Raw genomic sequence first — 15917 nt, 5'->3', positions numbered from 1 at the left:
TGCGTATTTGGTTGATTGTTTCCACAGGTGAGCTAAAACCGATTGATATATGATCGGGCTCGGGTGCTTCTTCACGTAACTCTCTCGTACTTGAAGGTAAATTAAGTTCTGAAAACAACCACGAGGATTTTTTATTTTTCTGTGCTCTCTCTGCTCTGGACTGTGTCAGTCTGTGGATTACTTGGAAGAGTGTTAGTCGATATCAAAGACTTGGGCCATTTTAATTCCTAAAATGCCCAAAAGGTAAAAAATGTTATTAATTTGAATATATCAGCTTTTGCTATGAAATCAGATGTCAATATTTTTACATCGCGTGTACACAGCTTTATGTCTCCTGGATTGGTTAGTAAACACACTGTCGGAAGTGTGTTTCTTGAATACACATTTCTTTCCAGAAACAAATGTGCATGCATTGGTTTTGAAGGAGATAACAGGTATACTGCATATTCTCTTTTGAGAAGTGGACAGGCATAGCCTACATGGATGTAGGCTATGCCTGTCCACTTCTCAAAAGAGAATAGTATATTGCACAAATCTCAAGTAAGCCTATATTTGATTCAAAACGATGATAAGTTGGTTTTCATAATCAAAATTGGAGGGGTCCAAGGCTTTGTCTGTACTCTCCTCTAATCTTGGTAGAGATTCTGCACGACTTGATACATATATTTAACTTGACACCTTCACCTAATATAGGGAAAGTCCTTCATACTTCATGCATGGAAATTCTGCCCCAACTTGATCGCTGATCAAATACGTTATATTCTAGTCCAAAATATCTTACTTTTAATCCTCAGTATATTCCTCACCATCACAAAAACTGAAAATTCATATGGAGATGGCATTCTTGGCTAAATTTGAATAAACACTTTTAAAACTCACCAATATACCACTTAAAATTATACTCAGTATTTTAATAATCACACTGATAAACAAATGTTGGTGAGCCTAATTCTCATGAGATTTAAAGAATGAACGAAATCAACAAAAATCATGACAGTTTGATAAAGTGAGTTTAACAGTCTGTTTATGGGATTTAAAAACACATAAAAGTGATACTAGTGAACACGGTAAATAGTAGTATTGTTAATTAGTTGAGAGTAAAACATTTGATTTGACTCGCAAATATTTAAAATTGAGAATGCCGCCTCCAGTTGGAGAATTTCCAGTTTTTGTAATGATACTGGTTCTGAAATTTTTCCTGGCAAGTAAAATACCAAAATAGTTAAATGAGATAGGAAAATGTCAGATATTTCGTACCAGGTATGTAGTATAAATGCTTGCTTCAATTTTTTGGTTTATTTTTATCTTATTTATTGATGCATATGTATAATAACTTGTTATTGATGTTATATGTACGTAGTATGTTATTATATAAATACACTTATTAGTCCAATGATATACATATTCTTATTAGCTCACCGAGACGAAGTCAAGGAGAGCTTATGCTATACCCTCGGCGTCGGCGTCGGCGTCCGGACCTGGTTAAAGTTTTTGTTGCAGGTCCTGTATCTAAGCTATTACTTGTCCTATCTTCACCAAACTTGCATGGATGATGCATCTGGACCTACCTATGGACTTGAAAGACTTGGATGCTGAATCTGGGTCCTAAATTTCAGATGCTGGAGGAGGTTAAGGTTGTTGGACCAGGTTAAAGTTTTTGTTGCAGGTGCCCTTTGATAGCAGTATCTTAGTTACTGCTGGTCTGTACTTCACCAAACTTGCATGGATGGTGTGCCTTATGATACTGATGCACCAGACAGGCTTGAGTGCTGAATCTGAGCTATAGGTTTCGGATGCTGGAGGAGGTTAAGGTTTTTGGAGCAGGTTAAAGTTTTTGTTGCGGGTACCCATTGATAGCAATATCTAAGTTACTACTGGTCCTAACTTCACCAAACTTGTATGGATGATGCGTCTTATGATACTGATGCACCTGACAAGCTTGAATGCTGAATCTGAGCAATAGGTTTCGGATGCTGGAAGAGGTTAAGGTTTTTAGAGCTGGTTAAAGTTTTTGTTGCAGGTGCCCTCTGATGAATAATCTTAGTTACTACTGGTCCTAACTTCACCAAACTTGTATGGATGGTGCGTCTTATGATACTGATGCACCTGACAAGCTTGAATGCTGAATCTGAGCAATAGGTTTCGGATGCTGGAAGAGGTTAAGGTTTTTAGAGCTGGTTAAGTTTTTGTTGCAGGTGCCCTCTGATGATTATATCTTAGTTACTACTGGTCCTAACTTCACCAAACCTGTATGGATGGTGCGTCTTATGATACTGATGCACCTGACAAGCTTGAATGCTGAATCTGAGCAATAGGTTTCGGATGCTGGAGGAGGTTAAGGTTTTAAGAGCTGGTTAGATAAAGTTTTTGTTGCAGGTGCCCTCTGATGATGATATCTTAGTTATTACTTGTCCTTACTTCACCAGACTTCCATGGATGGTGTGTCTTATGATACTGATGCACTTGACAGTCTGGTTTCGGATGCTGGATAAAGTTAAGTTTTTAGGAACAGGTCACATGTTTAATAGATGATAGTACTATTTCAAACTTGCATAGTTGATTTAACTGAAATATGAATGAATCGCAGAGGTAGCTTCAGATGCAGAGCTTGATCTCCATTATCAAAGATGCTAAAAAATAAATCTTGGTTATTACTGGTCCTAACTTCACCAAACTTGAATGGATGGTGTGTCTTATGATACAGATGCACCTGGCAGGCATGGATGCTGAATCTGAGCCATAGGTTGCGGATGCTGGAGGAAGTTAAGGTTTTAATTGCTAGTGCCCTCTGATGATGATATCTTAGTTATTACTGGTCCAAACTTCACCAAAATTGCATGGATGATGCGTCTTATGATACAAATGCACCTGATGGGCTTGAATGCTGAATCTGAGCCATAGGTTTCGGATGCTGGATGAGGTTTAGTATTTTGGAACAGGTCACATGTTTTATAGATGATAGCTTGCATAGTTGATTTAACTTTATTATAAATTAAATGCAGAGGTTGCTTCAGAAGCAGAGCCTGATCTCCATTATCAAGGATGCTAAAGAAATCTCCTACCTCACTCAAACCAGCTCGATAGATAGATGTGTTTGATGATAAATGATATAACATGATTCCTATGATAAAGTATGATATGAAACAATATTGTCTGATATGATACAATATGATATCATATGTTATATTATAAAAAGTTATACGATACGATATGATATTGTATCAATTTTCTGATATTTTATGATATGATTATGTATCATGATATTGTTATGTATAGTATTGTATATTATGATAAAATATTATATAATATTATATTGTATTTTTAATTTATTACATCACATGATACAATTACATAAGATATGGCAAAATATTATATTGTATCCTATGATACAATATTGTATATTCTATAATATTGTATCATACAATATTGTATAATATGATATTGGTTTATATGATATATTATCATATCACATGAAATTGTATTATATGATATTGTAATATATTTTATTGTGTCATATGATGCAATATGTATAATATAATAATGTATTTTATAATATTTTACCATATCACATAATATTGTATCATTTGATAAGATACAATGTTGGAATCAAATTATATTGTATTATATGATATAATATCATATAATGTATCAAATATGTTTCAGTGTCATTCAATACAATATCATTCTATATTATACAATATAATATCATGTGTCAGTGTTATGATGTATTATGTAATATGATATTGTAATATGATACTATATTGTATTATATTTTATGATATTGTATTATGTGATCAAATACAATAAGGTATAACACAATACAATGTCATATCATACGTTACAATATCAAATCTCATTATTGTTTATTACGGTATTTTATTTATTATATGATATATATTATATTAGAAATATGACATGATGCAATATTTAATTTTATATCATTGTATTGATTAACATATGAACATATGATTATCATAAAAAAATTTATCAGATGATATACGATATTTTGTCAAAACAGAATCCATGAATATCCAAGATCATAAAGTGTGATTTTCATATAAAATGATAAAGGTGGTCTTATGAAGTTGATGTCTCATAAGGGTGATGCTCCGTCTCGGTGAGCTTAGTAATCTATGATTACCTATGTTATTTACATAGAGCCTATTAATGCATTTATTTTTATCAGTACATGAATCTTATTTTTTCTACAAAAAAAAAAAAATGTAGTTAAACTGTCAATTGCTAGATTGCCAGTTTATGGGAAGGAAGGATTCATACTGTGAACTGAGCACAGTCTGATCATCCCTCTTATTTTGAATCTATGTATGGCACAACGGTCTGGAAGTGTTACAGTGAAATAACTTTGCAAATGCAATAAAATGTGATGTGTTTGTTGTTTCAGGCCACGAAGGAAGAAGGTGGTGGATGTGGTGGAGTATGATTCCGATGATGAGAGGAAGTACGAAAAGGAAGCCGTGCCGGACCCCACTCAGGACGACTATTACCATGATGCAGTGGATGATTTCCATGCTCAGAAAGATAAAGTATGTGCAGTCAATTGACATTGTGGGTTTCAGAAATGACAGTGTGCATTTTTGAAAAGTTCATTTTTTATTTTCTATAAATAAAAGATGATGATGTGGATTTTAAAACAGAAATTGATCTCAAAAGAGTGTCTTGAGATTTTGCTTGCACTGACAATGGAGGCCTTATACTAAAACAATGCAATGAATATTTTTTTTCAGCGATGCAATGCATTATACTTGTTATAATTTGAATAACTTGAATTTACAACATCAATCATTTTTTTCATTCATATAATTACAGATATTACTAGACAACGGACTAAAGCTTGATGACCAATATTCTTCAGAGAGTGATGTAGGTAGCAATTTTGTTTGTAAAATAGGAAGTAATGTTCAGCTCTTATCTCTATCATTGAAAATTGAATTGAAAAGATGGATATTCCATATCATTTAATGTTGTGGCCGATAAAGATTCATATGAATTTGAGAAGTTTTAAACACATCATTATAATCATGTAGGAAGAGGTGCTTGGTTTGGGGGTGAATGATGATGATCTGCTCAGTGATGAAGAGATTCAAAACTACAAAAAACAACTGAGAAAATTCAAACTACACAAGAAAAAAGATGAAATGGGAAGTGATATAGAAGAAGAGGTTGAGAAGGGTAAGATATAATAGTACTGTAAACATTGTTATTACCAGTATATCTTGAGTAAAATTATTTGTCAAATGTCAATTATAATTTTGATTCTTTCACTAGATCATTGATGGACTAGCTTTAACTAATACATCACTGGCTGATATCTAGATATGCCTAAATTCATACAATGTATGAAAATGTGTTAATTATGTTGTGTGGTGGTACATGTAGTAAAGTAGCAAAATTGATTTTGATATAAAAATAATTCTAGTTATCAAATTGATTTTAAAAAGTAAACGTACTGACAAAATATTACATGTACTTTTATTTGGTAGGTCTCCCAGATTTGAAGGCATGGGGAAAGAAGAGGTCAAAATTCTATGGAGCAGACATCAGTGATGATGACATAGGTAAGAAAGCAGTGTAGAATCTGAACATTAACCTGCTGAATAGGTTAGCCAGAGGTTCATTCTTCCCATTGTCCCTCTTGATGCAACCAGTTCTTCAGTTCCTGAATTTAAACATTGAAAATGTCTAAATGCTGTGGCCATTATTAGTATGTAAAAAAAAAATTGAAGAGAGACATGTACAACAATAGGATATTGAAGAATATCTCTTAACTTGAAGTAAACTAAACTGAAAGTAATGAAATACATCATTTCATTCAATCTGTTTTCTTCTTTCATTGATTTTTTCATATTAATTAAAATTTCTGTGAACTGGACTTGTTGGATTTATTAGATCTGAGTGGGTCAGAGGAGGAGGAGGGGGCAGCAATTCTAGAGGAGAGGGAGGCCCTCAACCTACAGAAGAAAATGGCTGCCGAACTAGATGACATGGACTTTGGTCTGGAGATTTTTAAGGTGATGGTGATTTTTAATAGCTATCCTCAGCTCTTGATTTTCTTTTGAGCTTTTTCCAGATGTTCTTTTGTTTCTTTGTTTTGTTTTCAATTTCATATTTATATCTTATTTAGAAAAAAGAAAAGGTCTCAGAACTGGAGACAAGTGATGGCAAAATTAAAAAGGATTTGTCAAAGCTTTCAAAGAAAGAAAAGCTACAGGTGAATTTTTTGTATTAATTTAATAAACATGTACATTTTTTAAAGTTTCAATTTCATTAGCAGAAAGATAACATCATTCAATTAATGTTTTTACTTTGTTTTTAGCTTTTGAAAAAGGATTCTCCAGAAATGTTGCCGTTGATTGAAGATTTTAAATCTATTGTAAGGACAAGTATTAAAATGCCTTATTTATTTATTCCATAGGACTGAAAATTATTACTGCATTGTGAATGCTAAACATGATAAACACATGATCACCAAATTTTTTATATGACATGTTTTGAAGAGAACATGAATACGGCTTTGTATTTTAATAAAATTCAGTTGTCAAAATAAAAAAACAGAAAAAGGATTTTCCGATTCAAAATACCGTAAGAGTCAAGTTGTTTATGGTCATTCAATTTATTATGGTAAATGAGTTTTGAAATTAGAGTCATTTCTGTGTGTATTCAGTAGTAAAAAAAAAAAAACATGTAAGTTGATAAAACAACATTGTTCCATTTTTAGAATTAGATATATTTGTTGAAATCATTCTTTAAAAAGAAGTTTTGTTTGCTTTGAGATTAGATGACAGAGGCTAAGGATGTGTTTGTTCCCCTGTCAAGACTGGTCAAAGATGGCACAATATCAGGGAAGGCAGCCGACTACATTCAGTGCAAACTTCAACTCTCCCTCAAGTAAGCCAGTAAATATATGCTGAACGTCAAAGCTAATATGCTCTATACTATAAAGATGTGTAAAAATGTTGTTTTCGTGTGGAAAAAAAATAACCGCAATGAAGTTGAATTTTAAGTCTGATTTCTCAAATCCATTGATGTTTTATGGTGTGAATATTGGAAGAAGCACAGAAGTCATCCTATTGTCAACTAGCTCCATCAGACTTGATTCAGCCTAAATCAGTTATTATCTTTAAACTATATTATTGTTTAGACATTTACCCATATCATTCTCCTTGGAGAAATTGACCAAAAGTTTGTGATCCTCAGAATCAATTCCATCAGTGATGAAATTAAAAAAATTTGTAAATGAGTCCAGCATTGAAAAAATGATATGCATTAATGCGTACAAGATTTGCTCTTTTTCAGCTATTGCACCAACATTAGTTTTTATATGATGCTGAAGGCCAAAAAAGTTCCAGTCCAAAATCACCCAGTCATAAAGAGATTGGTGCAGTACAGAAATGTGAGTACCATTCTGGAAGCCTACAAGAAGAATCCCTTCCTAAAAAATGAACAATGATAATTTACATTATTTTCTAAACATTTTTATGATAAAAAGCTATCAAACACCTGGTGTTTGAAACCTTTATTTTTGACCTTATATACCTGTTAGTTAAAATATTGGACTGGGAAGGTCATTTCAATTTCATAATAAGAAAGACTATTACCGGTACATGAGTAGTGAACAAAATAGATTTTAACACCCCTTTAATAATTTTCATTTCAAAATCAATAGTACATTGAAACTTTACCTACTGATAAAGTAGACAGTGAACTTTCCCACTTCAAGGGATGCCTAACTTATTTAGGGTTCAAAGTTTAGTGATTGTATGGGTTTCGTTGCAGCTGATGAAGCAGCTAGAACCAGCAGACATTCAACTACAGGAGGAGATTCAAGATATTCTCTCCAAGATCAGAAACGGAGAGGCAATATGCATGGAAGAACCTAAACAATCTTCAACATTTATTAGGTTTTTAGATTAAACTTAGACTTTGTTTGTTGAAACTTGGTATTCTGCTTCTCTTTTCCATTATAATACAAAGTAATTGGTTGTAAGGCATTGAAACATTTTTTAAAAAGAAATTGAATTAAAGAGACTTTAAAATACATGTATATCATTTAAAAGGAGGAAGAGCTCGAAAACATTGAGGAAAAAAGCAGAAGAGAGGAAGATAAGTGAGATGATGTCTAGCTCAGATGAAGAGGAGGAAGAGGTACCAAGCAAGGTTTGTGTTCAATGGATACCTTCTTCTTTGGGGGGGGGTGTCGATTACCCATATATCTGGTCCTCAGCATTGTTGATAGTGATAAATAACTCCATCAATGATATACTCAAGAAATTTACAGTCACAAACCAATTGATTTACAATTCATGAAAATATAAATGATTCCCTGTGGTTAATGGTTCCTTGCAATTTATACAATGTTCCAGTTGATGTTTTATTAATTGGATAGGAAATATTATGTATATGTAGTAAATCTCTGTGTTGTGTGAAAGTTTATTTGTAATTCTGAAATTATTAATAACATTTCAGAAGAGTAAACGAGAAAATCAGAGATATGAAACAGAGGATGAAAAAGCAGCTTTGGCTTACTATGAGATGATGAAAAAAGGACGAAACTCTGATGAAGAAAACGAAGAGTAAGAATACCAGATCAAGCATCAAGCTTCAGCTCTTTATAAACAAACAGTGGTTTGTTTTAAATTTTAAGATTATAATGGCAATACATGTACCATGGTTATTGATCTTGTATAAAGGTGTGCATTTGCATGATTGATTAAAGTGTTAAATGTGCAACATGGCACATTAATTATTTCAAAATCATATGTATTGTTTATGTCTGGCATCCTGCAAATAGAGTGAGACTTGACTTAAGGTTGCAGAATTTGGATAAATGTACAATATGTTGTCTCTATTTGTGGAAAAGATGAGTACCGGTATACATGTATTACCATCATTATCAATATTGTTTTAGGGTGGATGAAGATGAAAGCATTGGCGATACACTAAATCCAGAGCAGGAAGATGAAGAGGAAGAAGGAGGAAAGAGGGCCATTACTTACCAGGTCGGTGATACACTGCAGTATATGATAAAATTTAAGTACATGTACTAGGTTTTAAATGAAAGACGTTTGAATCTAGTACAACCTTTAACTTACAATAAAGTTATGCTTTTACAATGCTGCACTTTCCCTACAGGAAGAAGAAAATTGAATATTTTTATTCAATTTAATAAGAATCATGAGGATATTGATTAAGTTACAAAATAGTTTTTGTTCACAGACTTGAACAACTTTACTCTTGGCTAAACATAAAGCTTAAAACAACCTTTCTTTGGTTACACTTGATCCTTAAGACGACCTTTGTGTTGAACCTACTTGTACATCAAAATTACGGTAATTTTTGGGAGTTGATTTTAATCAACTCTCCTGTGCAGTTACTCTGGCAAACCAAAAGTGAAACAGTGTTTGGACCTAAGCACAAATCATCACCGCTGACAAGACTTAGTTCTTGAAAATAATAGAAAAATTCGATGTTATGTATGCTGAAGTATTGTTTTTCAAAGAAACTAATCAATAAACACTTTGAAAATAGTCAGATTTTATATAATACGAACAACTAAGATATTTTTATAGTCTCATGTATTCCTACGCCAGAGTTTAATATAGCCTTGTTCAACCAAACGCTCGACTGTCTCCGTAAATCTCTGACAAGCAGAGAGGCTCTCTTGCTTGTCGGAGATTAACGGAGACACCCAAACGTCTGGTTGAACGGGACTAGAGTTCGATATCAATAGTGCTTGGATCCATACAATTTTTAGAATTGTTTCGATTACTTATCCATAACTATGGATATGAAATCTATCTTTGAATATTACACAACATGATTCATATGGGGTTTCTCGAAATTCTTGTCGGAAAAGGCTAAAATTCATAAAATAAAAAAGTGCATAATTCAAATACAGACTAGAAACCAATTGCCATGCAAGATAAGTTGATTTTAAAATAAATGATTATCGATTAAATCAACTCTCATCAGTATTTCAGTACTTTGTTTAATAATGTTATAACTATTGCATGGATATTCTGTACCTGAAATAATATTATTAATAAGATGTTGGTTTATGGGTACCTTGCAGTTTATAAGACTGTTAAATACTTATAAGTTAACCTGCTGACATTCCATCTCTTTAAAATTGAAATAAACAAAAGTTGTTACTTGAAGACAAACATTTCTTCATAACAGATTGAGAAAAACAAGGGTCTCACGCCCCACAAGAAGAAAGAGCTGAGGAATCCTAGAGTTAAACACAGAATGAAGTTCCGCAAAGCTAAGATCAGAAGGAGAGGCCAGGTAACAACATACATGTATCGCATGTTAAGATACTGGTATTTTCCTGGAGGTTTTAACTTGCTGTTCTATTTCGCAAACACTTCATACACTCTTTTTAGCTCACCTGAGCCAAAGGCTCAAGTGAGCTTTTCTGATCACAATTTGTCCATTGTCTGTCCTTGTCGTCTTTGTTGTAAACTTTGCACATTTTCATCTTCTTCTCAAGAACCACTGGGCAGATTTCAACCAAATTTGGCACAAAGCACCACTAGGTGAAGGGGATTCAAGTTTGTTCAAATGAAGGGCCACGCCCTCTTTCAAGGGAAGATAATTTAGAATTATTGAAAATTTGTTGGTATTTTTCAAAAATCTTCTTCTCAAAATCTATTCGGCCTGAAAAGCTTAAACTTGTGTGGAGGCATCCTCAGGTAGTGTAGATTCAAGTTTGTTCAAATCATGGTCCCGGGGGTAGGGAGTGGCCATAAGAGGGGGATCAAGTTTTACATAGGAATATATAGAGAAAATCTTTAAAATTCTTCTTCTCAAAAACTATTAAGCCAGGAAAGCTCAAATTAAAATGGAAGCATCCTCAGGTAGTGTAGATTCAAGTTTGTTCAAATCATGGTCCCCGGGGTAGGGTAAGGCCACAATTGGGGGATCAATTTTTATACATGAATACATAGAGAAAATCTTTAAAAAAATTTCTTTTAAAAACTATTTGGCCAAGAAAGCTCAAATTGGCATGTAACCATCCTCAGATAATGTAGATTCAAGTTTGTTCAAATCATGGTCCCTGGGGGTAGGGCGGGGCCACAATGGGGGATAAATTTTTATATAGAGAGAAAATCTTAAAAAATCTTCTTCTCAAGACAATTAGGCCAGGGAAGCCCAAATTTGAGTGGAAGCATCCCCAGGTCGTATAGATTCAAGTTTGTTTAAATAGTAGTCCAGGGGTAGGGTAAGGCCACAATGGGGGATGAATTTTTACATAGGAATATATAGAGAAAATCTTAAAAAATCTTCTTTTTAAAGACTATTTGGCCAGAAAAGCTTAAACTTGTGTAGAGGCATCCTCGGGTAGTGTAAATTCAAGTTTGCAAAATCACAGTCCCGAGTGGTAGGGCGGGGCCGTGATGGCGGTTTGAATTTTTACATAGGAATATATAGAGAAATCTTTAAAAATATTCTGGATAAGTTTTTTGTCCAAAACTCAGTACTTAGTGTGAAAGCATAGGTTATGCAGATTTAAGTTTGATGAAACTATGATTCCCCAGAGAAAAGTGGGGCCACGAAATGGGGGGGGGGGGGGGGTATATAGGAATAGAGAAATATCTTCTTACGGGCACAACAAAAAATGGGGCTTGGTATTTACCAAAAAAAAAGAGGTGGATAAAAATTGGCACATTTTCAATTTTTTTTAGCAAGATCTACTGTACTTAGTTGTCAAGATATTTTGATACTGTAATGCTAATTTGATCAGAATTAAGGCAATTGTTGCTCAGGTGAGTGATGTGGCCCCTGGGCCTCTTGTTCATAGTAAGCTTATAAATTTTCATAATGTAGCAGATGCTTGAGCAAACTCATTAGACACCAATACCAATACAGGAATATAGCCACAATGAACTTTATAGAACATGGTCATAATTTGCTCAAGCTGATTTTCCCTTTTTTGGGAGTCGATTTTAATCAACTCTCCTATGCAGTTACTCTGGCAAACCGAAAGTGAAACAGTGTTTGGACCTAAGCAAAAATCATCACCGCTGACAAGACGTAGATCTTAAAAATAATAGATAAATTCGGTGTACTGTATGCTGTACCTTTGTTTTTCAAAGGAAAAGTATCTATAAATACCTTGAAAATAGTCAGATTTTATATAGTACGAACAATTCAATTGTTTTTTGTAGTTGCATGTATTCCTACGCTAGAGTTCAATAAAGTCTCCTTCAATCAGAAGCTTGGCTGTCTCCGTAAATCTCCGACAAGCATAGAGTCTCTTTTGGTAGTCGGGGATTAACGGAGACAGCTGAGCGTCTGGTTGAACGAGACTAGAGCTCAATATTGCTTGGATCCAGACGTGTACAATTTTTAGAAACATTTCGATTACTGATACACAGTTTGATGGAATAATTCTATCTTTAAATATTACACAACATGATTCATATGGGGGTTTCTCGAAATTCTTGTCGGAAAAGTTCGAGAATTCATATTATAAAAATTTGCATAACATATCGTTGATTTCAAAATTGATAATAATCCCGACAGTACTTCAGTACTTTGATTAATCTTTACAATGCTTCACTAAGATATTTCTAATGGTCAGTCTTTTCAATGTCATTTGTTAAGTAATAAGAAAGATACTTTTATGTAAATATGACTCATGCCATGTTTTTGTTTATGTTGTTCTATATTCAGGAAAGGTCAAAGTACTACATAAGAATAGTTAAAAAGAGGGGATTCTTAAAAGTTTCTGTTTGTTAAATGATTTAAATGCATTGAATCAATGCTTCCACTTGTTACTATGCAAGCATCTTGATATAAATGTACATGCCATAAATATTGTAAATGCAGTTGTTTTTCAAACCGTGCAAACCCCCTCCTCCTTTTCATTTCAAGTTTTAAAATAAGAAATTTTTAAAAGGGAAATTTAGCTTAAAATCAATTTTTCTGATAAACAATATGGTCAACAAACCTCCTGTCATTATTTTGCAACCATATGCTGTTGTTTGCCCTTAGCTGGCTTAATTAATATCATATATTATAAACTAAGAGGTTGATTTTTTTTGTAGGTACGAGAGGTGCGGACTGAAACATCACGATATGGAGGAGAGATATCAGGAATTAGATCAGGAATCAAAAGAGGAATAAAAATGAAAGCGTAAAATTTGAAATCAATAAAAAAAAAAAATATCTTGAATTTTTAATGATTTATTCAGCACTGAAGTGTCATATCCGAATTAAGATGTACATGTATAAATGCATATCAACATTGAAATTTTCTTTTATACACTTTTATGGACTGGGTAATTAAGAACAAAACTTTATATGTTTTAAAAGCTACCTGCGCGGTCAGTCAAACTGCTATTTGGGAGATCTATCTGAACGAAAATAATACTCAGTACTGAAATTTTACTGTGATCACATCATTACTGAACTTTACACATGAACGATTTTTAAACAAACTGATTTTGTGCAAGATAACTATGATGACGTTACGAGGTTATCACAGCAGTAAAAGAAACAAAATATGGTAATTTTCTTGTATATGTCATACAATGTATCAATAAATGAACAAGTTTTGTTTCAATATTTTTAATTCTGAATCAACTCTGCAGGACTGGATTCATGTAATTGCTGCGTCAGTACATACACACTGTCATTGACAACATACCAAAATTTTTTAGCTTCAATTATCAAATACAATACATTATACACATTAATACTTAAATACTTATATAGTCTGTGTATTAAATAAATGAGAATCAATGGTAAGATATTTTTTTTAAAAGACTGTTTAGCTCACAAAGAGGAAGTCCAGGCAGGCTTATGCTATACCTGTGGTGTCAACATCTGCTTACAGATTTTTTGGAGCAGGTCATATGCATGTTATTTCTTTTCCTTTCTTTGCTAAACTTGCATCTGGACTTCCTAATGGAGTTGGATGCTGAATTTGGGCCATGAATTTCAGATGCCGATGGAAGTAAAGGTTTTTGAAACAGGTCTAAGATTTTGAAGCGGATGTCCTTTGATAGTCATATCTAAGTTATTACTGGTCCTATCTTCACCAAACTTGAATGTTGCATCTTATGATACTGATGCATTTGACTGGCACTAATGTTAGGGCTGAGCCATAGGTTTCAGATGCTGGAGGAGGATAAGGTATCTAGGGCCGGTTAACGTTTTTGGAGCCCTTTAATGACCAAATCTTAGTTATTATTAGTTTTATCTTTACCAAAGGGTTACATCTGATATGGTCAAATTTCTGCCCATTTTTACAAACTTTTAAAAATATAGTATATCAAAAAGAAATCTTTGTAACATAAAACATTAAATGCAGAGGATGTTTCTTAATATGACTCTCGAGTGTGGCTTTTGTCCTTGTTACTCCTGATAAAAGACAAAATATTTCATATGCTCCCATATAAGTAATACCTTGTATTATAGCATTTGAGTTTTTGAGAATAATTTACAAAAATTTTTTCCTATTTTAAAAATTAGAACCCCTCCCCCTTAGGGCCCCACCCTATCCCCCGAAAATAACAGTTTTGATAAACTTGAATCCACACATTCTGTGAATACTTTTACCAAAGTTATAGCTTTTCTAAGCAATTTGGCTTTTTATAATAGAATGTTACAGATTATTTTCCAAGTATTCCTACATAGAAATTTTACCCGACTCCCGCCCCACCCTAACCCTACTACTATTGCTCCTTTGCCTTTGCACGCTCACCTTCACACTTTCGCCTTTTTTCTCTGTCTTGTTCATTTATAACATAATTTGATGCAGGTATCACAATTGCCTGAAGTTTGCTGAATGCTCTAAGATGTTATTGGTACCCGTGCACTAAACAGTGTGATGGCCATTGTGCTTACTTAGAACGTTCATTAATATTTTACTGGGTTATCTGACATATCTTTTTCCCAGTGCTGGCTAAGCCAAATTATCATGTACTCCAAAATGTAATTCCTGTGTGTGCATTGCAGTATTTGAACTCGGGACCTGTGGCTCAGTAAAGCAAAGCTACAACCATTGCCCTACAGAGATAGACACCAACATTTGGCTATATAAGCCGTTTCATGGGTTAAAATTGCCATGTTGTGATGTTCTGTCATAAAAAGTAGAAGTTTAAAAGGGCGTCAAGGATCCTTAACAAGATCATGGTTATTGCAGATGATTGCTGTACTTTTGGTAAACAAAACCACTAGGTCAATTTCAATCAAAGTTGGCATTAAGCATCTTTGGGTAAAGGGCTTTCAAATTAGTTCAAATAAAGGGCCAGGTCCCTTTCAAAACAAAGACAATTGCCAGTAAGAAAGAGTGAAAATGTGGCTGGGTGATTTAAAAATCTTTTCTTCTAGAAATGATAGGGTCAATTTCAATTAGAGTTGGTACAAAGCATCTTTGAGGGAGGGGCTTACAAGTTTGTTCAAATAAAGTCAAACTGGGAGATAATTAAGAAAGAGTAAAAATATGGTTGGATGTTTCAAAATTCTCCACAACCACTTGGTCAACTTCAGTTAAATATGATACAAAACATTTTGGGAAAAAGGGCTTTCAAATTTGTTTAAATAAAGGGTCAGGTCCTCTTCAAAGGAAAGATAATTAAAAAAGAGTGGACATATGGCTTGGTAATTTAAATATTTTCTTCAGAAACAATAGGTCAATTTTAATTTAAATTGGTACAAAGCATCCTTAGGGAAAGGGCTTTCAAATTTATTCAAATAACAGGCCAGGCAGGTCTACTTCAAAGGGAATATGATTAGGAAAGAGTGAAGAATTATTTTGTACTAACATATACCAATATGACTTTGTTTCACACTTCATTGACAGATTCATTGTAAGAAGGTATCCACAAAAATAAGCCACCATGAATTGTAATGATTCCATATTAGTGCTTTACAGCCAAAGATTAAAG

The 15917-nt window shown here is 33.5% G+C and overlaps 1 protein-coding gene across 1 annotated transcript; it reads left to right on the top strand.

The window, feature by feature from the left end:
• The first annotated feature begins 82 nt into the window (after nt 1-82).
• LOC105328867 (something about silencing protein 10) lies at nt 83-13276 on the top strand. Its single transcript, XM_011429906.4, has 16 exons — nt 83-243; nt 4403-4544; nt 4828-4881; nt 5046-5190; nt 5502-5576; nt 5908-6029; nt 6143-6229; nt 6335-6391; nt 6797-6906; nt 7315-7411; nt 7795-7919; nt 8076-8175; nt 8485-8591; nt 8927-9017; nt 10198-10305; nt 13071-13276. The coding sequence occupies exons 1-16, from the start codon at nt 233-235 to the stop codon at nt 13161-13163; spliced, it is 1524 nt and encodes a 507-aa protein (XP_011428208.3). The 5' UTR covers nt 83-232; the 3' UTR covers nt 13164-13276.
• The last annotated feature ends 2641 nt before the right edge of the window (nt 13277-15917 follow it).

The sequence above is a fragment of the Magallana gigas genome, chromosome 7 (genome assembly GCF_963853765.1).
Source record: "Magallana gigas chromosome 7, xbMagGiga1.1, whole genome shotgun sequence".
Classification (NCBI taxonomy): domain Eukaryota; kingdom Metazoa; phylum Mollusca; class Bivalvia; order Ostreida; family Ostreidae; genus Magallana; species Magallana gigas.
Note: the sequence above shows the minus strand (reverse complement) of the source record. Positions and strands in the feature narration are given on the sequence as shown.

Bases quoted from the DNA above. Each gene is read 5' to 3' on its own strand.
- LOC105328867 (XM_011429906.4), top strand. The intron at 4,545-4,827 runs GTATGTGCAGTC...ATATAATTACAG, and splicing joins TCCATGCTCAGAAAGATAAA to ATATTACTAGACAACGGACT. The intron at 8,176-8,484 runs GTTTGTGTTCAA...ATAACATTTCAG, and splicing joins AGGAAGAGGTACCAAGCAAG to AAGAGTAAACGAGAAAATCA.